This window comes from Eutrigla gurnardus (genome assembly GCF_963514095.1).
Source record: "Eutrigla gurnardus genome assembly, chromosome: 5".
In the NCBI taxonomy this organism is placed as follows: domain Eukaryota; kingdom Metazoa; phylum Chordata; class Actinopteri; order Perciformes; family Triglidae; genus Eutrigla; species Eutrigla gurnardus.
The window spans coordinates 8,376,178-8,403,181 of NC_139919.1; the positions used below are offsets into that span (position 1 = coordinate 8,376,178).

At 42.8% G+C, this 27,004-nt stretch overlaps 1 protein-coding gene across 6 annotated transcripts in view; it reads left to right on the forward strand.

The window, feature by feature from the left end:
• The window catches only part of LOC311013136 (transcription factor COE3), a 147,610-nt gene that overhangs the window by 64,749 nt on the left and 55,857 nt on the right, over positions 1–27,004 (forward strand). For all 6 annotated transcript variants that reach the window (XM_084009081.1, XM_084009077.1, XM_084009076.1 and 3 more), the window contains 2 exons: positions 24,193–24,274; positions 24,355–24,472. In XM_084009081.1, coding sequence (XP_083865207.1) covers positions 24,193–24,274; positions 24,355–24,472 — 200 coding nt within the window. The remainder of the gene's footprint in view (positions 1–24,192; positions 24,275–24,354; positions 24,473–27,004) is intronic.

Consider the following 27,004-nt stretch of genomic DNA (forward strand, 5'->3'; position numbering starts at 1 on the left):
GACCCGCGGACATTATGCAAATCTGCTAAATGCAACCGTCCATTAAACTTCACATAGAGAAGCAAAATGTTATTTTTTACTTAGATTCTCGTTCCTTCAGCACAATATGTTTTAATGTTATCGCTTTGCATTGTGGGACAGTAGTCCTTCACGAGTCACTTTATTATTCCAGTGTGAACACAGACTGAAAGCATTAAAATGGCATGTTCCACACTTTAACTTCAGTTGGAATCAGATCCAGTTTCAGTGTTTTTACTGGTTTCGTGTCTGAAAGTGAAATCCTCATCAGGGTGGACGTGGTGTTACAGCGCAGTAACAGTAACACATTAGTGTTTGTCAGTATGCCGTGGCTCTCTGTACGTCTGTAAACGCCGTGGCTGATGTGTAGAAACACGAACCTGCAGCGTTTAACTGGTTTCATGATGTGTAATTGATCCTCGGAGGTTTGCAGCTTCCACCAACTTTATGATCCATGATGTGCAGCTTCCGGTCGGTGATAGAGCTACACATGTTTTCTATTTACAGAGAGAGAGAGGGATGGATGTAGTGGGTGGAGGAGAGAGAGAGGAGAGGAAGTGGATGATGGGAGTTTCTCTTGGGAAACCTCATTTCTTCCAGCTGAGTACAGATGTTGAACCGCCCAGTCCAATCCCACAATTCCACAGCCCGCGACCTCTTCACCTTTACACAAACTGTCAGCAGCAGCTCTCACTGTTAGTTTCCAACACGACGACGAGTCAGCACAAAGTGTTTCTTCTCCACAGTTATGAAGTGTAAACACACACTGACACCAGAAAGGAACGAGAGAACACGCCGGCAATCTGTACATGAAATCACATTTTAAAGTTACCTGCTTACCAACTTTATTATTAAAAACCATAGCGTGAATATAAGAAGCGGCTCATTCTGAAAATGCTCACTAATAATAATAATAATAATAATAATAGTAATAATAAAAATTGTAATAATATGTAATAATAATAATTACTATTGATAATAATAATAATATTAATTTAAATAATAATTATAATAATAATATATATATATATATATATATATATATATATATATATATATATATATATATATATATATATATATATATATATATATATATATATATTTTATAACATATATATTCAGTTTAGAGATCATGTTCCATAAAGTCGTGCTGCTCCCTGTGGCTAAAAATACCTAAACGGATCCAGTAATCGGTGTTTTTATTTCAGCTCAGCTTCATCGACTGATTTTATTGGCTGCAGTAACAGCAACAATGAATTATGGGATTTCATTGAGAGGGGGGCGGGGGTGGCGGGTGTTGATGGGTGTAAACAGAGATAAAAGACAGTTAATGAGCCGAAGCCTTTTATTGGATCTGACTGTGTAACTCAGTGTGTTTCTGCTGTTCAGCTAATTTGACAAACTGGAAGTCGTCATTCAGAGGAGGTCACGTGACCTAAACAAGCAGCAGATTAACATGCGAGGTGTCTCCTCCTGACCCTCCTCCTCCGTGCGTTGTGTTCCCTGTTAGTGCACACGGCAGCTGTCAGCTTTAAACCAAACTTCTCTACAAGATGTACCATTTCTTCTCACAACAAAGGTTAAAGAACACAGAGTTCAAATTGTTTCATCGGTCAAAGCTGTGTTCTTTTAGCTCAACCGGCGTCTTAATTAACCTATAAGAAGGACCTGCATTCATTACAAAGAATGGATGAAGGATTTCCTGTATAAAATAAACACTATTAATAATTCATATTGGACTTTTACAATAAAACAAAGAGAATCTAATATGAAGGCTTTAATAAGTGATACCTCCGGAGTCAGAGTGCTTTGCTTTTCTTCTTTGTCTCTCAGGGTTTTTTTTTTTAGGTTAAAGTGGTCCAGGCTCAGTTCAGGTGAGCTCAGCTCTCTTCCAGGTCTAGTCCAGGTCCAGGTCTGATTCAGGTCTGGTCCAGGTCCAGGTCTGATTCACGTCTGGTCCAGAGGGGCTGCTTGTGTCCTTGGTGTCCTCTCCTTTGGCTGGCCAGCTTCTTCTCTGGCAGGTCTCACTCTCCCACTGAGACAGACCAGCAGTCCAACTGGCAGAACGCCCTGTCTCCCTGCGTCTGTCTGTCTCTCTGTCTCCCTGTGTCTGTCTGTCTCTCTGTCTCCCTGTGTCTGTCTCTCTCTCTGTCTCCCTGTGTCTGTCTCTCTCTGTCTCCCTGTGTCTGTCTCTCTCTCTGTCTCCCTGTGTCTGTCTCTCTCTGTCTCCCTGTGTCTGTCTCTCTCTCTGTCTCCCTGTGTCTGTCTCTCTCTGTCTCCCTGTGTCTGTCTCTCTCTCTGTCTCCCTGCGTCTGTCTCTCTCTGTCTCCCTTTGTCTGTCTCTCTCTGTCTCCCTGCGTCTGTCTCTCTCTGTCTCCCTGTGTCTGTCTCTCTCTCTCTCTCTCTGTCTCCCTGTGTCTGTCTCTCTCTCTGTCTCCCTTTGTCTGTCTCTCTCTGTCTCCCTGTGTCTGTCTCTCTCTCTCTCTCTCTGTCTCCCTGTGTCTGTCTCTCTCTCTGTCTCCCTGTGTCTGTCTCTCTCTCTGTCTCCCTGTGTCTGTCTCTCTCTGTCTCCCTGTGGCTGTCTCTCTCTCTCTCTCTCTCTCTCTCTCTGTCTCCCTGTGTCTGTCTCTCTCTCTCTGTCTCCCTGTGTCTGTCTCTCTCTCTCTGTCTCCCTGTGTCTGTCTCTCTCTCTCTCCCTGTGTCTGTCTCTCTCTCTGTCTCCCTGTGGCTGTCTCTCTCTCTCTCTCTCTCTCTGTCTCCCTGTGTCTGTCTCTCTCTCTCTGTCTCCCTGTGTCTGTCTCTCTCTCTCTGTCTCCCTGTGTCTGTCTCTCTCTCTCTCTCCCTGTGTCTGTCTCTCTCTCTGTCTCCCTGTGGCTGTCTCTCTCTCTCTCTCTCTCTCTCTGTCTCCCTGTGTCTGTCTCTCTCTCTCTGTCTCCCTGTGTCTGTCTCTCTCTCTCTGTCTCCCTGTGTCTGTCTCTCTCTCTCTCCCTGTGTCTGTCTCTCTCTCTGTCTCCCTGTGGCTGTCTCTCTCTCTCTCTCTCTCTCTGTCTCCCTGTGTCTGTCTCTCTCTCTCTGTCTCCCTGTGTCTGTCTCTCTCTCTCTGTCTCCCTGTGTCTGTCTCTCTCTCTCTCCCTGTGTCTGTCTGTCTCTCTCTCTCTGTCTCCCTGTGTCTGTCTCTCTTTCTGTCTCTATTTCTATCTCTGTATATGCTTCTCTTTGTCGTTGTCACTGTGTGTGTGTGTGTGTCTCTCTCTCCCTGACTTTCTCTCTGTGTCTGTGTGTCTGTGTGTGTGTGTGTGTGTGTGTGTGTGTGTGTGTTTACATCATGGACACATTCAGTTTGTTTGATGGATTCTAGATTTAGGACAATCTGAATCCCTTTTTTTTTTTTGTCGATCAATAACCAAAATGAAGGTGAACTTTTCTCCGTGAGCATTTATTGGACGGAGAGCTGTCGGTGTTGGTGACTTCTTAAAGGTCACGCTCTGCAGGTTTTTGTTCACTTCATTCTTCACGTTATGACAGATGAGTCATTCATAAAAGTAGAAGAAAGGCCGGTTAAAGCCCTGCTGTGTGCTGTGAAAGTGGTTTGGACGTGAGGTGAGACCGTGTGTCCGTGTGTCGGCCTAATAAACTCCGTCTCTGAGGAGGAGGCGGAGCCGTGATCTCAGTTCATTAAGTGACTCGGTCCTCCAACGTGTCACGGCGCTCGCTCACACTCTGCTGCTTTTTAATTAATCTTTATTTTTCCTCGGGACTCTCCTCCTCCTCCTCCTCCTCCTCCTCCTCCTCCTCCTCCTCCTCTCCGTCACACCCCCTCCTCTCTGATCCTGCGTCGTGTTAACACCTCGCAAAACGCCGCCGAAGCTTCGGGAGGGAAAGTGTCGGGCCGCGTTGCTGCATGGGAACTGGCGCTTTTAGGTCTGACGAGCTGCCGTCAGGGAACCGTCGAAGGGAAAGCGTCTCCATAAAGATTTGATTTGACGAGAGTTTCAGTACCTGCCCGAGCTGCTGCCGCCGTGGAGGTTTTCCACTATTTATCAAACATTCAAGGTCCCAGCCTCCGGTGTGTTCTGACAGCAGGAGAGTTAAAGAGGGAAGTGTTGCTTCTCTCACCTGGAGGCTCTGCAGCTCTTAGTATTCCCTCTAATGTCTCTGACGGAGTTTCAGTTCAAACAGAAACTCTAATTCTGCGTAAATGGTGTTCTGTTTCTCCCAAAAGGCGAGCCTCATCGTCGGGCCTCTCGACGGTGGAGTCAGGCTTTCATCTCCTCCACCAGGAGAGGATGGAGCTGCTCTGGGACGCCGCCAACCAAAATGGAGCAGCGGGCAGCTCCTTCAACATTAAAACAACTCCATTGTCTAAAAGCAATCCCGAGAAAACGGCCTACAAATTTAATGACACTTATTGTCTCAAAGGCTACAAATCTGCTTTGTAGTCTTTCCCCTCCAGCACGCCCCCCTCCCCCCCCCCCCCCCCCCCCCTCCCCCTCCCTCCCCCGTCTCAGTCAGACACGTTGAAGTCTTTTCAGGTGAGTTTAACTCGTCTGTCGGCCTTTAAAGCTCAGCGTTTCTGATGGGGGAAGGCAGGAAATGGTGAAAGGTCTGGAAAATAAAAGATTAAAATACTCCTCTAGTCAAAATGACGTTTAAGACAATGATGACTTCATTTAATATGTTCTAATGTTACTTTAAACTTTTAAGTATGTTTTCACTTCTAAAGTCATACATTTGATTAAGTTAGTCTAAAAGTTGACTTTATCAACTATATCATCATTTTGTGTTCCCATCTGTAAATTCATTTTCCTTCAAAGCGTTTACTCAGTCCTCATGACTTGATATTTCTCACTTTAAATCTCTTGGTTATAATGTGAAAGGTCATCGTTATGACTCATAAATTGACTTCATATTTCATAACTTTGGTTGGTTTGAATTCAAGACTTTTTTCCCATAAAAATAAATAAACGTGGCAAAATATAAAACCTTTATATAACTTAGATTTTAAGATTTAAGTTTAATCAGTGTCTTAAAAAGTCAGGATAATGACTTCCTGTTATAATTCTTATTTAGTATCTCATAGTTTTAACGTGAACGGTCTTTATTATGTCTTAAAAAGGACACAATTTGAATTTTTTTTTAACTTAAAATCTGGACTTTATTCCCATAAAAAGGTCATAAATGGATAATGTTTCTTAAAATTGAGATTTTTAGAATCAAAAATTGACTGACTTAGTATGAAACATGAAACTGGACTTTTAATACAAAATTCATGTTTATCATTTTAAATTCCTCACATTTCACCTGTTTCTCCTGTCAGTGTTTGGCATCCGTACCTGACTGACTGCAGCTTAGCCAGTGTGTGTGTGTGTGTGAGTGTGTGAGTGTGTGTGTGTGTGTGTGTGTGTGTGTGTGTGTGTGTTCAGCGTGCAGGTGGCGCTGGTCGAGGTGCGCTTGGTTCACGCTGTGTAACACTCCTGCCCTCTGTTTGCGCTGACGGTGCAGTGTCACCGGTGACTGCTGGCAGCCAAAAGAGCCGTGAAAACAGCAACAACAAAAAAGAGGGGAAGCTGCAGCAGCAACACTTCACCTCCACGCGCTGAATCAAAGCCGAGGACAGGAAGTGGAAAACAACAGAAAGGGGAAGCAAAGATTGACACGGAGCGTGTACAGCACTTGACAAGCGTCCTGGTGGCGTTTGTTCAGCAAAATTAAACACTCAGGACTGTTTTCACCTGCTCAGGCAGGCAGCCGCGCATATGGCCCGCAAGTTAAAAATAAAGACAATGCGCATACATTAGCATACATAATGCAGAGCAACCCCCATTTAATATGCAAATTCTCTGAAATATTACTGAACACCTTCTGTTCGGAGGGAATACATTTGAATTTGCAATTAGAATTATCCTGTATAATTAATGAAAAGCGTCAATTTTTGGCTGCCTGCTAATTTGATTAAACATGTTGATGAGGCGTTTAGAGGTGCTGCTGGATCGCAGGAGAAAAGAGTTGCCGAGTGAGGACCTGCAGGTTCTAGTGATCAGGTGATCAGGTGATCAGGTGACCCAGTCCTTCAGGATGTCACAGAAAGGAAGGGGGGGGGGGGGGGGGGGGGGGATTGGGGCAGGGTGAGGAAGTGAAGCACCTGCAGTGTGCAGCCTTCATTTCCCATGATGCCTTGTTTCAACGGCGACTATTTGACCCCTTCTTCTCACCTCTCCTTCCCTCCTCTCCTGGTATCCTGTCCTCGTCTCCTCTCTACTTCCTGTCTCCTCTCCTTGACCTCTCTCCTTGTCTCAGCTGCACTCTTGATTATAGATGATTGATTTATGTAGATCTGAAGCTGCTGTTATCAAAGGACTCGTCTCAGGAATCTCTCTCCATGTCTCTTCTCTTGCTTCTAGTTTCCCAGTAAAAGTCTATATTTATTTAGCCTTAAAAGATCATTCGAACACAGTACATGTAATCTATTATTATGGTGTCAATTCAAATGTTTTGATGTTATTATTCCATATGGATTCAATCACCTGCGGATGTTTCTCAGTAGAGCATCCTACAGCTGATTGAGTTTGTGTGAGGCAGACTGCTGAGGACCAGTTCAGTGAGGACTCGACACCAGATCCGGTTCCTAAAAGTGAAGTGACTGAAAGTCAGATGGTCTGGATGTGTTAATCAGCCACAGCAGCAACAGAAGCTGCTGTTGGTTCAGCTCGGCCAGTCTGACTCTGAGGTTTGAGGGGAAGGAACGAGATTTATTTAAGGTTTTGAAAGGAGGCGATGATGCCATTACAATACGGTTGTTGTTGTTATATCTAGATATAGTGGATGTTGTTGTGATTATGCACCTGTGAAAAGTACCTCGCTTTTCAAGGTCAGACTCGAGGGTTTAGGCCGTCCTTTGGAAGCTCACAACCCCTCTGCTGTTTTTCTTGGGAACACTGAGCAGATTTTGGAGTAACTTCCTGTTTAAATGCAGACAGTTTCTGTCTCCAGCCACAGAGAGGACGAGATAAAGTGCTCCTCCGTATCTGACCCCGGCGCTCATTTAGTGTGTGAGCTTGTGTATGCGACGCACCCACCTGCTGCATTATGGGTAAAGCAAGTGTGTACAGAGAGAGAGTGCACACAGGTAGGGGAGGTGGGCGGGTCAAACAAGACTTTAGTCCAGGAGACCGCCGTCTGTGTCGGGTGCAAAAACTAAAAGTAAACGTCAGTGTCAATAGTCACATGACTCATTTGTCACTCCTTTTCATGTTAGTCAACCACGTGGTTTTGTTGCCTAAACTTAATTTCCTGTGAAGATGGAAGTTTATTTTGAAAGGACACGACACATACAGCGTCATAGCATGAAGCTTTGGAGCTCTGACCACGTCGGGTGATTTGATGATTTGTCGTCAGCTCACACTTGGCGTTCGAACACATCTCCAGTGATCAGATCCAACTTACCCGCTCCATATGCAAATAAACAGGCATATCATTTCAGTTTTAAAAAACAGATGCATTGTTGGAGGGAACAATGCACTTCCTGTGTCTAGTCTGCCAGAAATAAAAATCCAAACAATACAGACTGGGTCCATTTCTTTATGTGTTCCAGGCAAACCAAATCATGCAAGAAGTTTGACACCTAATATATCTTTAAGACATCGTGGATTTATTGCCCGTCATGCTTGAATTTCAATTCAATTCAGATTTAAAGCCCAAAATGACGATCTGCCTCAGAGGGCTTTCAATCTGTACAACATACGACGTCCTCCGTCCCAGGACCGTCGGACTGGGAAAATCTCCTGGAAATCCTTTAACAGGGAAGATGATATGACGGCGTTGGCGTGTGAATGAGTGCGTACTTCCGCTTAGAGGAGGCGGTCCTTCGCTGTGGCCCAGGACACATTCACATACACACTGCTACAAGAATGTGACCCCCCTGAATGTGGTCTCAGAGATCTGGTCTCAATGTGTCCTCGATAGGTTCTGACGTTAATGCCAGGTGTGAACAGGGTCTCTCTCTCTCTCCCTCTCTCTCTCTCTCTGTTTGTCTCAGTGTCTCTCGGCCGTCTGGATGCCATTAGCTCTGAATGATTTCATCAGTAATCCACTTACAGCTGGCTGGAAGTATGAAAAGATGGATGCTGACATCAGTCTGCTCTGTGGACGAGGTCTCTCTCTCTCTGTCTCTCTCTGTCTCTCTCCCATGAGCAGGGGAATAAAATAAATAAATACAATGAGATATAAATTCAGATTGACTGTATTGCTTGTTGTGTGGTTAACGGCTGAGCCGAGGTCAGATCTGGTGGCAGAGCGTAGACGGATTCATTTCCTCTTCTGTTTAGTCATATGTTTGATTCTGCTGCACCTTTGGGGACGAAACGTCCCGTTGAGGCTTCAGTTGCAAGTAGAAGGCCGAACTCAAATATCAACCGTGGACAGAAAGACACAGCCTTCCAAAGAGTTGAGTTGGCTGTGACATACAGTGTACCACCGACCTGCTGAAGACTTGCATCGTTAAAACACAAAGATCTCGTTTCATCCTTTGTACGGGAGGAAGTAGTGCATCTGTTGGGCTATTTTCAGCAGCGCAGGAAACATTTTCCTGCACATTTTCTGTGAGCACTCGTGGCAGCAGGATGCTGGGACTGTGTGTTGATTGAGTGTTGATTGAGGATCGGTGTTGTGTTCAAGTCTGTTTCCCCATCACTTGAGAACTGTGGGTTCACCCTCACCAGTCATGTACATGTACATCTACACAGGAAACACTATTAGGAACATTAACACAAGTCAGTGTCCAGCATATTGATCCACTTTGTAGTTTTACCGTTTCTTCTGCAGTGAAGCTTTATTCTGTGTTTAGAGTTTGTCCTCTTCCATTAAGCAGTAAAATGGACGTTTTTTGCGTTAGTCGTCCTTGACGTGATGTGAAGTCGACCAATCAGCATTGACAGCGCTGCTGCCGACCCCTGAAAGCACGTTTAGTTCACGCTTAGTGCCAGAGACTCCTCTTCAAAGAAGGCAGGGAAGCGAGGGAACAAAAGAAGAACATGGCAACACATCACGCCACGTTCCAGCACTCACAACACAAACACAACACCGGTTTTTACAGCGGAATAAACTCAGATCTTTGTGAGTGATTAAATATTGTTGGTATCTTTCCATAAGCAGCCCTGTGTCCTAAAATAACTCAACGAAGCTGTTTGTGAGTTATGTTTTGAGGGAAATGTATTTTGTGGATGAAGTTTGCTTTTGTTGTGTCATGAACAAGCTTCAAGTGAGTTAGCCAGGTGGCTGGACGGGTCAAAAGCAGGACTTTCACTCAGGAGACCTCTGTGAGTGTCCCATGTGAACCAAGTACTTCTGTTACGTCCTTGTTGTGTTTGTATTTCATGGTAACTCGAAGCCAAACCATGATGTTTATAACTAAATCTAACCACGTAGTTTTCCCTTCCTCCTTAGTTGTATGTGAGCATCATTTTTAAAAACAGAAATATGTGAAACACGTTAATAGCCGGATGAAATACTGGTGGATGAACCAGAACCAGCACACAGAATGTGTTCATTTAACAGGATGAGGATTCCCGCCCCGCTCTATTTTCTCTCCCCAGTCCTGCCTCGGATATTCAAGCCTCCGTTGGTCCGAGTGCGGCCCAAGGTCAGGCCAGATGGTGCGGCTGGCTTCACCTTGCTGCCGACCGCTGGTCCCAGCGCAGCAGAGTGGAGCCGCCGCCAAACAGATGGAGAATAGCAGCGAGCTTTAAATCTGCAGAGGAGATTCAGCAGGAAAACACAGTCCACGAAAAACATGTTTTCTCCGAGCTGTTTGTGCCAATTAGGTGTAATTTTTCTTTACTCTGTCTTTTGGATACATATGTGTGTGTGTGTGTGTATGTGTGTGTGTGTGTGTGTGTGTGTGTTTAATTTGGCCGCACCGTCCAACGTAGTTTGGTGTTGACGCCGACTTCAAAGGAAAGTAAATTACATTTACTTTGTAATGCTTGCATCATTATTCCTCGTCTTTATCAGCAACCAATCAGCACTGTGTGTGTGTGTGTGTGTGTGTGTGTGTGTGTGTGTGTGTGTAGGTTCAATACACTTCCTCTATATTTAAACAGTTTTATTACCAGCACCACTATGACTAATAGTACTTCTACTTCGACCACCATCTCTGCCATAACATCATGATGGTCAAATCAATCACGTCTAAAAAAACACAGAAATTTCACAGCAATTAAAAAACGAAATAAAAACTAAAAGCATCAAAGCAAACGATGCTCTGTTGCTCAAGGAAAATAATTGATTTAAATATGTGGAAGTCTATGAATGTAAGTTATATCTATACAGACAGCTGGACCAGTAGGACGGAAATGATACAGAAAATTAAGAAGTCAGGTCCATGAAGGAGGTTTTGTATTTGCATATTTTCTACAAATTCTGTAAACATCTCTAAACCAGTCTGAGTTTACATAATATTGAATAAAACAATTTAAACTAATTCTAATTACATTTTCTAAAAATCCTACTATATCTCCATATACATAATCACTTTATTAAATTAAAGGGAAAACTAGACTTTTAAAACAAAGATCTTCAACTAAACTACTTCAACAAACAAACAAACAAACAAACAAACAAACAAACAAACAGTGAGGTATTACACAACATACATAACATAACTTGCACAGGCAGAACAAGTACACAAGAGATAAAAAAAGGAAATAGAAAAACAGAAATATAAGCATATGAATAAATAATGTATGCACATAAATATAACACATATTCAAAAGTAAATAGACTTCTGCAGATTTCGTTCCCTCTGAAACTCCACAACAGATCTGTGCATCATTGAAGGTAACTGGTGATGAGGTCATTTTCATTGGAACTAAAATCCCGAACCAAAAGTTCCACTTTAAGTTCAAGTTGTATGTTTTCTACCGATTTGAAGATAAGAAGCCAGAAACATTCTGGGGGAAAATGACACAATTATTTGTCAGTGGAGCCATCTTTTTGATATATTAAAAACATTATAATGAAATAAAATGTGATTAAATAACACAAATGGTTGAAATAATTTCATTTTATTTTGAATATTTGCAGGCGTAGACTTTCATACAGGGCTCCTTTAAAGAAAGGCAGCGGTTGTTCACATGCAGAAACCGCGGTATATTCCTTTAAAAACCAGCAGCTGAAACTCCTCGACGGGAAAACAGAAAAAGACTCCGTTCCCTCCAAGTGTTTGTAATTATTGAAGTTTCCTGTTCAGGTGACACACGGCAGCATTTTATTTTCCTCCAGTGTGTGAGTGGAAGCAGCAGCAGCAGCAGGAAAAGGTTAAAGTGGCATGAAGAGATATTGAAATGAAATGGTTGGAAGGCAAGCCCCAGGCGATTATTCTAATGACCACGTTTTTTCCTTTAATTTTGGTTCAATAAAGCTGGACGTTGAACCATCAGCAGTCAGACACTTAATTAAATACCTCAGCGAGCTGTACAAGCCGACTGAAGCCTGCTCGGAATAGTAATGGATGTAAAGAGAAACATTTGTCAGGCTCATAAGTGAGAGATAAATCTGCTGCTGCTGCTGATCACATAAATAAAGTCAATGATACACACGGATGATCGACACGCCATGGCTGCACGTACTAATACTACGACTACCACTGGTCTTACAAACACTGACAGTTTGTAGAACAAATACTATGTTGATGTTGCTCTCACTTTGTTAAACTGGCACTAGTAGTAGTAGTAAAACCAGTAGCAGTAGTAATAGAAAGTAGTTGTTGAAGTATAAGTCATATTAGAGGCATACACATTAGTACTAGTAATAGAAAGTAGTGGTAGCACTGGTAGTAATAGAACATTTTAATAGTAGTTGTTGAAGTAATTGTAGTAGATGCATAAATACTACTAATAGTACTGGTAATGGTAGATGTAGAATTATTAGTAATATTAGAGACTTGAATACTAGTAGTAGTATTTGTAATATTAGTAGTCATTGTCGTACCAGTCGTTTATGATCTATAGCAACCTTTGTTAAATAAAGTTAATGTTCCTGATTTTAGATTTGATCGTCTTGAGGTTGAAGCTTTGATGAAATACAGTTTTTACATTTTCTGAATATCTTCCTGAAAATTGCAGGATGATAGATAAATAATGACTAAATGAGGGTAAATCCTTCAGACTGTTTAATGAGCTGAATCACATAAACAGTGTGTGACTTTAAATCCAATCATCTTTATTTATAAAGCACTTGTAAAGGATGGAGATGTAGATGTGTGAGCCGTGTGCTGTGGTTGTGTGTTTGTGTGTTTCTACATTTTTGTTCTTTTCCATTGTGGGATATTGGAGCTTTGTATTTATCTACTACTAGCTGTAGCAGCTGTATTTTGATTTATATTACATAATGTTTCTGGAATCTGGAAAACAATGAAAAATACTTAAAAAAAAACCTTTGAAAATATTGAGCAAAAGTTAACAGTCTACTTGACTGGTAAACTCATAAAAACCCAGACTTGCCCTTTAAGTACAGGATGTTTCTGTGATGGAGTGAAGGCAAAAGAAAACATATTTCACAGGATGTAAAACATTAATTAAAATCGTTAGCGTCTATCTTGGTTTGAGTGAGGAGCAATCATTTAATCATGTTGTACATATTAAGAATTTACTGCTCAGGCAGGCGTGAGCAGCCAGTGTGTTAAATGAAACATAAAACTGAGAGCAAGATGTTTCTTATAAAGGAGGTAGAAGTGCAGAGAGAAACCATTACCGTCACTTAGAGTGGGATCTGACCTTTAGGCAGACGTAGCGGCAGGTTATTCAGAACAAATGAGGTTACAGGCGGGCAGGTTAATATTTCATTTTATAGGAAATACAGCCGGAATAATCAGACACACCTTCCTTCTTCCAGTTCTGTTTCACTTGATCCACTTCTGTCTGCAAGAAACCAGGAATCGGACTCATTCAGCTGCTCAGGTTCAAGCTAATACCTCCATCCATCCATCCATCCCTAAAACAACAATATGATCACAGCTATAAGAACGTTAGTCTTTGATCCAAACTCAATGTTTGGGGTGCGTGTTTCTAGCCAAGTTGGCATTTGTTAGTTAGAATGTGTTAGAAGTCTGATTTATACCTACAGATAAACAGACCTTGTTATTCTCTGTGAATATTACAGTAGTAGTGGCAGTAGTACTATTAGTAATTGTAGTAGTTGTAGTTTCACTAGTAGATGTTGTAGTGGTGGCTGTAATAGTGGAAGTAGTAATAGTAGCAGTGGAAGAGTTGGTGGTACTATGGATGATTGTACTACACCTACTACTTCATTTAGATCTATTGTAGGAATATTTTAATCTTTATAGAGAAATACATAAAAATACTCTGAAGTCAGATAAATAATGTAATAAATACAAAGTAAAGAGTAAATATAGGAGGAAATATTAGACACAGTGTTTCCCACACAGAATGAAGGAGCATCCCGAATGGAACAGAGGAGGAGACAGAAATCAATAGGTTGTGTTTCCACCATGAGTCCATGGGTTTGTGGACAGGACTGAAGCTCCGAATGTCTCAGCAGCATGGCGTCCCTGAGGACGGACACTCTGCTCCGTCTGCTTATACAAAGAGATTTACTGCGTGTGGACATACAGGCTGGACTTGTTTGTTTCTCTGAGTCCTGACTGCAAACTGAAGGAAGCATTCTGGGATTTGCAGGTCAGAGAGGAGTTGACGGGTCTCGAACTCGCTGAGGTTTTTGGAGGCTGGAGTCCCCAAAGCGCCGCCTCACGCCTCTTTGTGTGTTCTGATCTTATTTTAATAAGTTGATCTTTGATATTTGGAGGTCTGACCCTAATTTGGAAGGCTGCTTCTTTGTCCATGAGCAGAATTTGTTGCCTGATATCAGCGTCTGAAGAGCCTTTGAGCCACTCGACCGTGATGAAATTCATATCAAACATCACGTCTCCATAATGTCAACTTTTCAGGAAAGAAATCGTCCAGTTTTTCTTTTTTTACCTTCAGGCTGTTTGGAGTTTATCTGCTGGGTTTTAGGAGGATTTCATCAGACTAGAAGTTGAAGGATTCTTCTCCGTCTGGAGAGAATAAATAAATCCGTCAGTTCAACACAGAAACTGGTAAGATGACGATGGTGATACCAGGGTTTTTTGCAGGATTCACACTCATACCTGGACTTTTATTGTAGATCACTGAGAAACAGAATAAAAAAGAATGATTGGACATGACGTCCGACTGTGTGTTTAAGATTTTTGGACAGCAGGAAGAGAAAGTTTTAGTTCAGAGTGAGAAAATAAAAGCTGGAATGACATGGTGTTTTTTTAAGGACCTGAGTATTTCCTGGAAATGTATAGTATGTGACCTCTGACACCAGACGGATACACATCAACCCTCAGGCCCAGAATTGATTGGTTTCAGTCCCAGAGAGCTGAATATCAAGACTTGAGCTGTTGACCTTTTTATTAAGCTTTTTCTTGAACCACAGTGGAATCTGGTTGAGAGAAAACTCTGAAATAATAGAACACCAACAACACAGAGTGGAGGAAGAAACGTGTATGCACGGGAAGTTTCTGTCTAAGTTGAAGTTAAAACATGTAAAGTGTGTGATAGAAGATGAAGACCTGTCTGAGCGGATCCTGCAGACTATTAAATATACACTCCGACACGTCTTTAAATTGGGATGATTTCTGCTGAATCGAATTCCAACATTAACATCTTTTGCCCCTGGAACTTCCTGCAAGATTGCCTGGAGATTTGTGGACTCTAGGTTGACAGCCACCAATTATATTTGCATATTTAATAGGACAAATTGCAGGTAGTATATGTAAATGTAGCCTTGGATTTTTTTTGTTCATTTAAATGTGCAGAGCCCTCTCTCTGTCTTCTTATTGAGCTGACTGTTCCAGGTTGTTTCCAGGCTGTTTGTAGACTTCAGGGTGTTTATAGACTGATTTACCAGGTTGTTCCAGGTTAATTCCAAGTTATTTCCAGGCTGTTTTCAGCATGTTTATCCGGCTGTTTCCTGTTATTTCTGGGATTTTTCTAGACTCTTTATATTCCGTTTTATCAGGGTGTTTCCAGGTGGTTTCCAGGCTGTTTCCATGCAGTTTCTTGACTGTTCCCAGGTTGTTCCCAGGTCCGTATTTCTCACTGTGTCGGTCGTCTGCTGAGGTTTATATGGTGGCAGCTGCTCGGGCGGTGCTCCCTCTGGTTGACAATATGCTGTCAAGCTGTCCACATATACTGCACAACATACACTACAACTCCCATGATTCCCTGGGGCTCCAGCTCGTCCGTGTGGCGGGGGGATAGTGTGGTGATCCCTGCTCTGTGTTTACTGGTGTTACTGGTACACAGGAGACACTTGGATGTACTGGAGGAGTACTCCCCTTTAGAGAGACTCAGCACTCCTGAAACTAAACTGTTCAGGATTTTGGCAACGACTCGGTACCAGAGTTTGGGTTCTCACCCCTTATCTATATCATGGTGAAATGTTATTACATGTTTTACAAGTCAGTTACATCACTTTTATTCCATTCCATCTGAAAACTGTTTTTTTTAATTGTTTAATTTTATTGATAATGAGAGGTTAATATAAAAATGTATAAGAATACGTCTTTGAATGCAAAATAAAAATCAATAAAGCCAGTCTGAGACCCCTGCACCATATTAGAATCAGTTTTAATATCAACATCAGTATTTACTCATCTCACTTTGACTTTTACAAAGAACTTGAATAGAAGGTGGTGCTTTGAAATGTGTGTGTCCCTTAAACGCACCATGGGTGTGTGTGATGTTGCGTGTTGTTCTTTAGTGGAAGTCGAGCACACTGGATGTTTTTCTCCTGAATTTTGAATCTTACTCCGATTTCCACCTCATTCTTAAGTCATGATGTCACCCACACACACACACACACACACACACACACACACACACACACACACACACACACACACACACACACACACACACACCACACACACACACTCTCCGGCTGCAGTGTTGCGTCACATGGATGACTTTTCAATCATGGAGACAAATATCCTGATCGTCATGACAACGCTGCCAAAATACAGCTGAGGAGTAACCTGAGTTCAGTGTGTTGTGAAGGAAAAAAAGATTCCAGGGTCTCTTTCAAGCAGTATGAAATAATTATGGGATGTTCTGTTTGTCTCTGCGCTCCAGGAACCCGGCGTGTTTTTAGTTGTTTTTTATACACAACATTCTCTCTCTCTTTCTCACACACACACACACACACACACACACACACACACACACACACACACACACACACACACACACACACACACACACACACACAGATTAGCGTCTCACCTCCAGCTAACAGGAAACAACAGGACACAAACAGGAAGAAGCTGTAAGCCTTTCATGTTAAAACATGTCTGCTCTCTGCTCCTGTCGGCTCCAACACGACTCAGATCCACTTTATTCAACGTCTCCTGTTTGTCTAGGAGCAGTGAAAGCACTTATTTTTATCTTTATGATGCAAAATTCACATATCTATAATCCGTTACTTGAAGGCAAAATGAGCACAAACAGTGTTTAACTAATAATAGCAATTATTACAATGACAGTCATTTAGAGTTGTGACTGGCCGATCACATGTCCATCCTGAAACCGTTTAGTATGAGAGGAGACATCACTGATGGACAGCATGTCTGTCTAATGATGTGACAACGCTGCGGTTGAGGTTTATAGAGTGTGCTTAAGGTTACTAAGAAAACAATGCTCAGGCTAATAAATGAAAGTAAAAACCCCTAAGTGTTGACGTGTTGGTCCAAAGAGACGTAGATTGGTAGACGACGACTTCCGAGAGGAGGGAAGTCCACCGGACATCCAGAGTGGGGTAAAGCCTCCAGCCTCACCAACAGAAAGGCCCCCGGCTGACAGGTGAAGTGCAGGTCTGAAACACTTACCACCAAAGAAGAAGACTTAATCAAAGCCTCCATGGTGTCAAACGATTTCCAGCTCCAATATTCCTCCCTACAGACAAACGCCTTCATGTGTTTTTAGACTTGGTCGTCAGCGATCGATCCGGCGATGGAGTCATCACGTTGTCCACTTTTTTTCTTTTTTTTTTCCTGATAGATTTTATGTCACATTATTTTTAATGCGGAAAAATTTCCCTCCGGTCACAGAGGAGGGTGTAAGCATCTCCTTTTTTTATTGCGATCGATTCAGATTGATTAGTTTCAGATATTTAATGCGACGCCCTCCTTCCTCCTCCCTTCTCCTCCTGTTTGCTTGTTTGCTCTCGTCACTGTTTGCATTATTTGCAAAGACAAAAAAGAGGCGGTCGGCGAACCGCAGCCTCCCAGAATGCATAATGGTGGCACTCAATATTTCAGACGGAACAAATGAATTGCGCGAGGCTCTTTTAGCAGAATAAACTGCTTTTGCGTGTCAAGACAAAGTCTGGGGAATAAGGGACCAAGGACCTAATGTGTTGTGACAATAGACAGTAGAGAGGCTGTGTTTATGTGTGTGTGTGTGTGTGTGTGTGTGTGTGTGTGTGTGTGTGTGTGTGTGTGTGTGTGTGTGCGTGTGTGTGTGAGGCAAAGAAAGAGACAGAGAGAGACAGAGGCAGATCTGTTCCAGGGACTGTTTTAGTGCCTCATCAAATATTTAGTTTGATTGTACATGGTCCTGTAATTGCCATCTTGGCTTGTGAATTATTGATGGCCTGTAGCAGAGCCAAGGAGGGCCCTCATCCCACACACACACACACACACACACACACACACACACACACACACACACACACACACACACACACACACACACACAGCTCGCTCATGTGCTGTAATAAGGCCAGACAAACACACACACACACTGGTGCAGTGAATCATCATGTAATGGTAATGGGCATGAAGCTGCTCTTGTTTCATATCCTAATTAGCAGCAGAGGAGCATCATCTGAATTCCTCAGTAATTATTTGAAGAGGGCGTTTCAACAACACGGCAGAGTCAATATTAGACTTTACTCGACCTTCTAATGAGGCGACGCCTTCCCCTCCTTCTTCTTCATCTTCTGATGTTTTTTTTTGTAGCACAAACTGCCTGCGAGCTTGTTTCTTTTTCCCTTCTTTTGTTTCTCCTCCACGGTTTGTTCGTTAGCTGCAAACAAATGAGATGTGACGGCGAGGCGCTTAGCGGGTTAACCAGGACGGATCGTTCCTCAGCTCGGCAGTGGCCTCTGCTCGCCACGCTTGCTTTGTGCTTCGTTTCAGTTTGTCAACTCGTAAGATGAGGCGGCGGCGTGCTGGCAAAGGGCTCGCCGGGCGGTCAGGTGGTAAACTGGCGGCGGTGTGGTGGCTTCTTCACAGAGAGGATCACACTGTGAGGGCGAGCGGCGGCAACACGGCAGCCTTTAAAAATACTCCTGCTGAAATATTGATTTTCTTTTTCTGCTTCTTTTTTCTTTCTAACGTAATAAGTGAGAGACTCCAGGGAGTGTGTGTGTGTGTGTGTGTGTGTGTGTGTGAGTGCATCCTCAGCCTTCAAAGTGTGTGTGTGTTCACATGAGCTGTGTGTGTGTTCATCAGGGCCTTGTAATCTGAGCCCAACGTAATTGCTTCCCATAATGCACTGGGTGTGGTCGGGGGGTGACATCATCTGGAGTGGCCGGTTTAAAAATGCTGAAGTCAGACCATGCCGTGTGTGTGTATGTGTGTGTGTGTGTGTGTGTGTGTGTGTGTGTGTGTGTGTGTCCCCCGACGCAGAGCTAAATGAGCTTTAAATCCGCTCCACTGGAACACCTACCTGGTTCACGTTGCTGCTTCCAGGATGAAAAGGCCTCAGACTGATGGTAAACTTGTGTCCTCTCACCGTCTCAGAGACAAGATGCTGAAGGTTCAAACCCTCACCTCCTTTAATGTAGTCAAACTGAAATTATGATTTAGAGTGAACACTTCCAGCTCCTCTTCTAGTCTCCATCTCCCTTCTGTCACATGCAGCTGTTTATCCCACCCAAAGTTCCCCAACACACCTTTAGTAGGCATGTTGTAAGTGATGGGTTTGTGATGAATATGGTCACACAGAAAACAAAAGTTGTGTGACGATAAGGCATCAGAGTTCACCCCGTGAATAAAGGCATCAGCGAATCACTCCAACGCTAAGGCGCTCTACGTCGCCCTCTAGCGTCACTTTTTCACGTCAGTGGCGACATGTCAACACATGCTTTGTTACATGCACATTGTGTTTTCAAAGTAAACTTCACAGGGCATGAATTTTAGGGAGCAAACCCACTTAGTTAGGTTGAGGAAAGTCTAACATGTGACTATCGACACTAACGTCTGACATGACAGAGGTCAGACTTTAGTCTTAGGTTCACACGGGACATAAACTGCGTTCTCCTGGATGAAAGTCCTGTGTTTGTGAATGTGTTTTATCGTACATCTCGTCTGCTCTTGACGTATCACAAATGAATAACAAATGGTTGTGCAGACGTCCGCGTAGGGACGAGGTCGGACTGGTGGACAGGTCAACAAATATAGGGCTTCACCCAGGAGACTGATGTTAGTGTCCCATGTGAACAGACTCATGGCTGTTTATGATTATCAGCCTTTTATAGAGATAAATGACCTGGACAGAAGTGATCACTAGATGAGGTTTCCTCTATTTGTTTTCCCACAACGTCAGCTCTTATATAGATGGAGGTCCCGGGTAAATTATGATGAAAAAAGTGACTTAAAGCACAAAAAGAGATACTGTAAGTGCTTCATTAATATTTACCCAAAACCATACGCTACAAAAACATAAGACTTTTTAAGAGGAAACAGCTTCGACTGAACATAAACCTGCTGTCAGTTATATTATATTATATCATATGATTAGTTGTATTAGATAATAATATGAATGTAATGTTTTGGACATTGAGTTGTTTCTGATATTCTGCCTGCATTGATACAAATGAAAAAGAGACTACAGCTTCCAACATAAATGTGTCCAAAGTATGTGTTTGACGGGGTCAGAGGTCAAGTTCCTCCACAGTGAACTCCAGCAGACTGAACAAACAGCTCCAGCTCTGCTCTCAGGCTGTGAGTTCAGAGCTGCATTAGCTCCACTCTCCGTGCTCCTGTAATTGATTGTCGGGTGGTGTAATGAGGTGACAGCTTACACCAGCAGACTCCGGCTCTCTCATTATCTTCGCCTCCTTTTTAAAGAGCCAGAGGAGGAGGAGGAGGAGGAGCTGATGCCGGAGCTTCATCATGTCCTGATACGTGTGTTGACAGATCCAGAGATGAATCTGGTGTTTCCATCTTTACTTTGCTGCTGTTTTGTCCGGGAAGGTCCCTTCGTGCAGAATTACATTATTATTGATGCATTAATGTGTTCATCATGTGGAGTAGAAGTATAACATGCCATACAAGTACCTCCAAATTGTACTTGAGTACAGTATTGACAGATATAAAAGTACTCAGTGGACCGATGTGTAACGTGTGTGTTCATGTAAACACAGTGAATCTGAGACTTCAATCATTTGTGTTGTGTTGTGTGTGTGTGTGTATACATGAGTGTGTATTTGTGTACAAATGTGTGTCTGTATAAATGTGTGTGTATTTGTGTATGTATGCATCTCTGAGCAGCCTGTTGTAAGCGTGTGTGTGGGAGAGCGTGCGTGTGTGTGTGTGTGTGTGTGTGTGTGTGTGTGTGTGTGTGTGTGTGTGCATGTGTGTGTGAGTGTGTGTGTGTGTGTGTGTGTGTGTGTGTGTGTGTGCATGCGTGTGTGTGTGTGTGTGTGTGTGTGTGTGTGTGTGTGTGTGTGTGTGTGTGTGTGTGTGTGTGTGCGTGCGTGCGTGCGTGCGTGTGTGTGTGTGTGTGTGTGTGTGTGTGTGTGTGTGTGTGTGTGCGTGCGTGCGTGCGTGCGTGTGCGTGTGTGTGTGTGTGTGTGTGTGTGTGTGTGTGAGCCTCTGGACTTGTCTCCAGCTGCGTTTTAATTCAATCCGTATTGATCCATATCAGCTCTCTGAAGGACTCGGTATCATCTGAATGGAGCTCCATATTATTCTGTTCACTGCCATAAAGGGCATTAGAGCCTCCAGAGCAGCAGATCAGTTTTCAGTCGATACACACACACATCTCTGCCTCCTGCTCCACGCTCGCTGTGTCTCTTTAAAGGGTCACTTCACCCACATTACAACCAGCAGAGGAATCTGGGCATGCCGGCCGTGCATCAGATTCCTGCTGTTACGCTGCAGCGAGAGGACTTTCCTTCAAACACCAGCGTCTCCGGCAGAAACACGTTTGTCATTTGTTTCCACTGAAGGAAACGGATTGTTTCTTGGTAATCTGGATGATCTGAACCCTGTAAATCAAACCGTAACACACTGACATCCCAGTTTACTGAACGCTGGCAGGTTACTCTCCTTATTTTTTATTCATAACTGGTGACTGTAGAAATACATTTAATGGCTTTTCTGGATCGATTAAGCAGTTTTATAGCATAAAAAACCCTGAACCACAGCTGCCCTTTAATTTGTACTTTAAATAAACCTCAATATTTCAATTAAGGTGCACATTTCAGAGATACAGTACTTAATAGATACATGTATTGATTATAATAGGAAAAATATTTTTTGAGGTCATTTTTTAGTTGTGAAAGCCAAAAAAAATAAGGTCCTGTTGAAGGCATGCATTTCTTTCATCTCATTTGGTACATTTTTAAATTAAACACATCATTATTTATACATATTGAAGAAGAATCAGCAAACAAGCTCCATGGAAGGCTGCTTCATGATAAAACACAAGCCGTCAACACTGTCACACATGTCATATCCGTCTTCACAAATCAAACAATACCAGAATATATATATCAGAAATGACACCGCCTACCATCACACATCTGGTTTAATTTTGTTAGAAATAATTATTTCTTTGAGAGAAAACGTTTGATCTCTTCCTCTTGATTCAGTCCTGTAGGTCTGAGAGTCTGAAGAGAGAAAATAAATGATCTTTGTCTTTGGGGTCGAAGGTATTTAAATCCCCTCCTCTTCTTGGACATTTAACATCCTCAATGATCCTTGTCCAAACAGCAGTCATGTGCTCTGTTATCCTGGGTTTTAATGCTCTTTGTGTTTTTCCTATAAATCATATGATTTGGGAAATAAATAATAATAAAAAAAAAACCTGGCACCGACCAGATAGTCCATTAAAACCCTTCTAAAGCCACTTTAAGGTCCAAATAAAGGGGTATTCCTCATACTGTTTTTGTAAGTTCGAATAAATTATCCCCTACAAATAATCAAATAAAGATTGGTTTTTCCATCATCATTAATGTGAATATGAATGTAGTTTAAGGTGAAATTTAAGGGATTCAGCTTCTAATAATAAACAGTAAAAATGCCGTCAGGGAGTGAAGACCTGACTGGACTCCCGCTGGTGTTTTTGAAGATATTGTTACTGTCTTATTAAGGTGGAAATCGATGCCGACCTCACAGAGTCACCATTAATATCCACACCCCCCCTGCCCATGCACTCCCAGCATGCCTTGCTGAAGCAGGCGGCGGAGGAGGAGGAGGTGGAGAAGATGGGTGTGGGTATTCTGCCGAGGTTATCCCCTGGTTAATGTGACATGTCTGTCTGCGACCTTGCCGCTTGTTAACTGCCCGGATTATTATTGTGATAATGTGGCAATTAAAAAGGAAGCGCTCCATCAGTACGGGAGGGGGGGCTTATGGTCCGAGAGATGGATGTGCACAGATTACAAGGCAGTGGGAGATGCATTAAGGTGGCCATCCATTCTGACCCCCCCGGTGTCCTCCTGCAAAGCTGCGCGTTATTACCACCCGTCCTCATTGATATCCATTCCCAATCAATACTCCTCTGCTGCCGTAAAAACGGGCGTAAATCAACGCGCGCCGGGGCGAGAGATCGGACGTGCAGGAGGAAAACTCAAAAGGCGGGTCCTAATGAGACGCCATAAGTCTGCAGGAAGTGTCGACTGTCTTTATCAAGACGCCGCCGCCGCTGAATGATAATTTCATCTGCTGCCGAGAGACGAGTGACCCGACACCCAGAAACTCAAACAACACGACAGAGAGAGAGTGGAGGGAGTGTTTTATCCTACAGCCATGAAGACAAACGCACATTTGGTCACACCTCACTCACTTCTTCTTAACAGACGTATAAATCAGGAACTGGGAGTTCCTTTGAAACTGCTTCTAAATTTGAAATTACTTGATTGTAATTTACAAATTGCTCATCATTTTACACAATAAGACAAGATTAACACGATGTAAAGAATGATTAACTTCAACAATACACCTTCATTTATTTTCAAGAATCCTAATAAGTGCTTCATTTTAATCCAAACATGATGTCTTGTAGCCTTTTTTTGTTTTGTGTTGTTCGACGTGTTGATATAACACCATGTAATTCAGCAGTAAGCTGATATGAGTTTGCTTTAACGTCTTCATTAATGTAACTGGTGCATAAACAGTTACATAACGGCACACATTGTTAATGATAAGCAGGTAAATCATTCACAGGAGGGTCTAAAGTATTTGAATAGGTTCTGTTTATGAACATGTATATACATGTCTATATACACAGCACGTTGTACTTCAGTAGCTGCTGAATAATATTTGTATTATATTATCGTAAATATTTTTTCAATTAAACATTTTTAAAAAGATATTCTTATTTTATTTTCTTGAAGCAGTTTAAAGGCCATTTTCATGAATACTCTCACACCAAGCACGGAAAAGGGACATGCTGTTTTTATTTATTATTATTTATTATTATATTATTTTCAAAATGAGATTTATTTTTTTGGAGCTTCACCACATGCAAAGGCATCAGCCAATCAGGTTGTGTGGATCGGACCTGTATTTATGGACCCTCAGTGGTCCAAACTGTTTTACTCTACAAAGGCAGTGCAGACCTGATCCACTCCTCCCATTCTTACCTTTCACAATAAAAGCCATAGACAAATAATAATTGTATGTTTTTGTCATGTTGTTTTTTGATCATGACCCCGGCGTCTAAAGACCTTAACGGCTTCATTCTCTTTGGATTATGAATCATGAGACTAAACCTGTGTTGATGTAAATTGAGCGTCCAACTGAGCCCGACTTCCTTTACACTCAACATTCTCTCTGATCCTGGTTCAGTATCTCTGGACCTCGACACTAATCCGTCCTGTTGTTTCTATCTGCAGATTCTTCCTCAAGTTCTTCCTCAAGTGCAATCAGAACTGTTTGAAAAATGCAGGAAACCCACGAGACATGAGGAGGTTCCAGGTAAGAGACGCACCAGTGAGCCGTGAGTCATTCATCAAGCTGATCCCGAGCCGCTCTAAGTGTCCTGTTTGTGTGTGCAGGTGGTCATCTCCACCACAGTCAACGTGGACGGCCACGTGCTGGCGGTGTCAGACAACATGTTTGTCCACAACAACTCCAAACATGGCCGCCGCGCCCGACGCCTGGACCCATCTGAAGGTTAGACGTCGCTCAGACTCACCCAGGTCGAAGGACTCGTTGGAGTCCGATGATGAAGCTCACATGATTTAAGAAGTGTAGTGATATGAAGGAATACAGCAGGATTAATACAGGAATATTCAGCATTAGCTGGAGCTTTTCATACTTTCAAAATAAAGGCAAGATTTCCATTACGAAACCTACAAAATAAAGAAGTAAGCCTCAGGCACTCACTGAGGAATGCACCAAATTACAGGTTGTGTGTATTAAGATACAGAATCAGAGGATGATTTGTGTCCATCACTTCACATAATTATTTTATCTCAGTTACACACTAAACAGCATACACATTGATTCCATGAAGTTGCTGGTGAGACACTTTAAAAAGAGAAAAGTCCACATCTGATCAGCAGAGGTGGAGATATCCTGATGTTCAGTCCCAACACACTGGGACCTACATTTCCTATAATGCAACTGTGTCTTTCTCTAGTCTTCAAACTACCAACCTGCAGACTGTTTGCAGACTACAGCCATTTGTAAACTCTGAGCTACAGACGACATTTTACAGCTGTGTCCTTGCTGTAATATATAGCTGTTTTAGAGTTTTGTAGGTCAAATCAGTGGAATGACCCTTTAATTAACAGTGTGATAATCACAGAGTACCTTTTGTATAATGAAGCACAACAAGACGCTCATTCATAACATTTAGAAAGTCAAAGGAAAATGGGAAATTTTGAACAAAAGTCCAAAAACCAAAGACAGCAAAGGAAAGCTGAGTGCATCTGAAGAAATCCTCCTTTAAAGGTTGAAACAGGGACGGCAGGTCTACATGAACCCGTCCAGCTGCTGGCAGGTCGTCCGTCCAGCCGCGTGTTCCCGTTGGACGTCCCACACCGCCGAACAAACGCTCCGTTCTTCCAGTGTCCACAGCGACCAAATAAAAATGCATCACTCGTGTGTAAACTTCACACGATGTAACTCGACTCTGAGAGCCGGAGCTCAGCGGTAACATTTCCTCTGAAGTTGTAAACTTTAATACCACTTTGCCCTGTCCCCACTCTAATAAAACCCTCCGGCCTCGCTGCTCCTTCCAGGAGCGATGACATAAGTCTCACGTTTGATTCGGCCCACTCTGAGTGCCAGATGGGTGGGGCTTAGCCACCACCGGTAACACCATCAGAAACCATGTTGGACACACGAAGGTGGACTAAATGAATACTCTGAACCGCGGTGCACTCATCGTTTTGTCCTGTGTGGAAAGCCCCACCCACCTGGCACCTGCAGGAGTGTAAAACAAACTATACTTGCTAAAACCAATCAACCATGAATAGATCGATTTATCTTCCAACTTTCCAAACCTTCATCTGCAGTTTCCCCTCAGCTCACTTTAAAGTTTAAGACTCATACAAAAGTCTCTTGTTTGTTTCGTCCTACTTGGAACACCAGACGGGTGGAGTTTATAATATAAAGGCTTTAGATAGTCTTGGGTGAAATGTCAGTCAGTGGAAAGTGTAACGAAACTGACTCAGATACATGTCAAAAGCTCTCAACACTTATTGAGTCATCCTGTTTGGCCCGTCCAGGGTGTTATAACAAACCCTAAATAGTTTTAAATACCAATCTGACATCAGCAAGCCAGCGTGTCTTCCATCTCTCTACCTCTGAGTTTCTCTTGACTCAGGGAAAAGTTTGAGGGGTTTCCAGGAGAGCTGGTATTCACTTGTTTTAACCTACTTGGGATGCCAGGTGGGTGTATCAGTTAAAACTGAAAGTCACAGAAGAGTTGACTGAATGCACTTTCACTTTCATGTACTATAGTCTAAACTTAAATAAAACCCCACCCATCTGGGACATACAGTGGAGTAAAACAAATCTTTAGCCACCAGTCATAAGTAAAACGTAGCGTCCTCCATCTCTCACACCCCAAAAGGCTCAGTCTGCGGTTTCCTTTGACTTAAAGTTGAAGGCATTTTCAGCAGGGCTGGTGAAACGGGTCTGCTTGTTTTAAACTTGGAACACCAGCCGGGTGGGGTTTACCATTTCCGGGCATCCGATAACAGCTTTGAGCCAGTTCAGACAGGAGTGAATGAAAGTGAAAGTTTTTTTTTTTTTCAGCCTCTTCTCATGTAGTCTTAGTCGAATCCTTCCCACCCCTCTGGGACATCTAGCTGAGTAAAACAAACCCTTAAAACAATTTGGTACCGGTTAGACATACAACTCTGTTGTGTCCTCCATGTTTCACCCCCCAGACCGTATCACTCTGCAGCTTTCATGAACAAAAAAGAAACGTTTGAGGCTTTTCCAGGAGAGCTGGTGTAACTTGTTCGCTTGTTTTAACCAGCTGGGAGGCCCAGACGGGCCCTTCTTACAATATCAGGGCATCAGAAAGTATCAGCTAAAAGCTTCAGTCACAGAAAAGTTGACAAAGCAGACTCTTGTTAACTTTTGTATTCTTGACATCGTGTTCGTCCTGTGAGGTTCACCTCACCATTCTGGGACACAACAGACCCTAAAAAGAAACCCTAAAACAATGTGCCTCTTCCACCTCCCAGA